Below are 1043 nucleotides of genomic sequence, written 5' to 3' on the forward strand. Positions count from 1 at the left end.
ACACCAAGGTTTGGATTAAGGGACTTAGAGGTAGTAAACCAAAAGGAGATTGACTGAAATTAAATTAACATAGCTGAAAACAATTACAGTTTTATTCGCACCATTTACACATTAAGAAGAGATCAATCTCTCTTATGCCTCCCCTCCTAGGCTACTTTTGAGCCCCAGGAATAAGCTTACTACTTCACTCAAAATCTACCAATCCATGGCTTCTATAGATCATACCCTAGAACATAGTCTTGAAACATCCCCTCACTGTGAAGAACAGAAGTGGCGTTCCATGAATTTGAAGACGATGATTTTGTGTCGAAATCATTAGCCCACCAACTGATCATGCTGTCCTTGGAAGTATCCCCCATCTCTTTGAAACAATCAAATTCTGTCGTCATCTGATCTTCATTCGTTGCAAATCCTCCACCATTTTGGCCATGAATTAATTCGTTTAATTCAGTTTGTAGGCCAGATAATGACTGAATATTGTTCATGCTTGATTGTTCCATACGCATGCCATTTAGTTGGGACGATGACATGATTGTACCCATTGCTGCCGCTTCTGATCTGTTGTTGAATGCAATTGATGCAACGGTGGAGCTCTCTAATGATGAAAACACCTCGTTTATCATCGAATTCTCCATTTCATCTTGTTGTTTTCGGTTGTTAGTAGTTATAGAATTATCTCCTCCTTCAATATTAACTGAGGTCGCTGATGAAGAAAATTCATGGAACACAACTTTTTGCGAGGGTACTACCGTTTGGGTGTGAGGGACTAATTGTGGCATCTGGGTCGTAGTGGAGCTATCATTATTCAAGCCATGTTGGAGTTGCAATAATGCCCTTTCTCCAAGGGGATGCAACCTGGGCCAAAGAGCAGGGTTGTCAAAAAAAGATGGGTTTTGGAGGCTTTGCAGTTGCATATGGAGTTGCAATCTTTCAAATGCTGAGTTGCTTAAGCCCTGCGTGTATGGGTTATCGTCCATCCCGTTTGCATCCTTAGTATGATCTTGATTTAGTCCGGATAAACGCCGTGCCTGAGACAAATCCTT

At 41.2% G+C, this 1043-nt stretch overlaps 1 protein-coding gene across 1 annotated transcript; it reads right to left on the reverse strand.

Annotated features, from left to right (window-relative positions):
- Positions 1-212: 212 nt before the first annotated feature.
- Positions 213-977, reverse strand: LOC122076421 (transcription factor MYB36-like). Its single transcript, XM_042641717.1, has one exon. It carries the CDS (start codon positions 975-977, stop codon positions 213-215), a length of 765 nt encoding a protein of 254 aa, XP_042497651.1.
- Positions 978-1043: the final 66 nt, after the last annotated feature.

The sequence above is a fragment of the Macadamia integrifolia genome, chromosome 4 (assembly GCF_013358625.1).
Source record: "Macadamia integrifolia cultivar HAES 741 chromosome 4, SCU_Mint_v3, whole genome shotgun sequence".
NCBI lineage: Eukaryota > Viridiplantae > Streptophyta > Magnoliopsida > Proteales > Proteaceae > Macadamia > Macadamia integrifolia.

Excerpts from the sequence above, each read along its gene's own strand:
- LOC122076421 (XM_042641717.1), bottom strand. The coding sequence starts at position 977 with ATGGACGATAACCCATACACGCAGGGCTTAAGCAACTCAGCATTTGAA.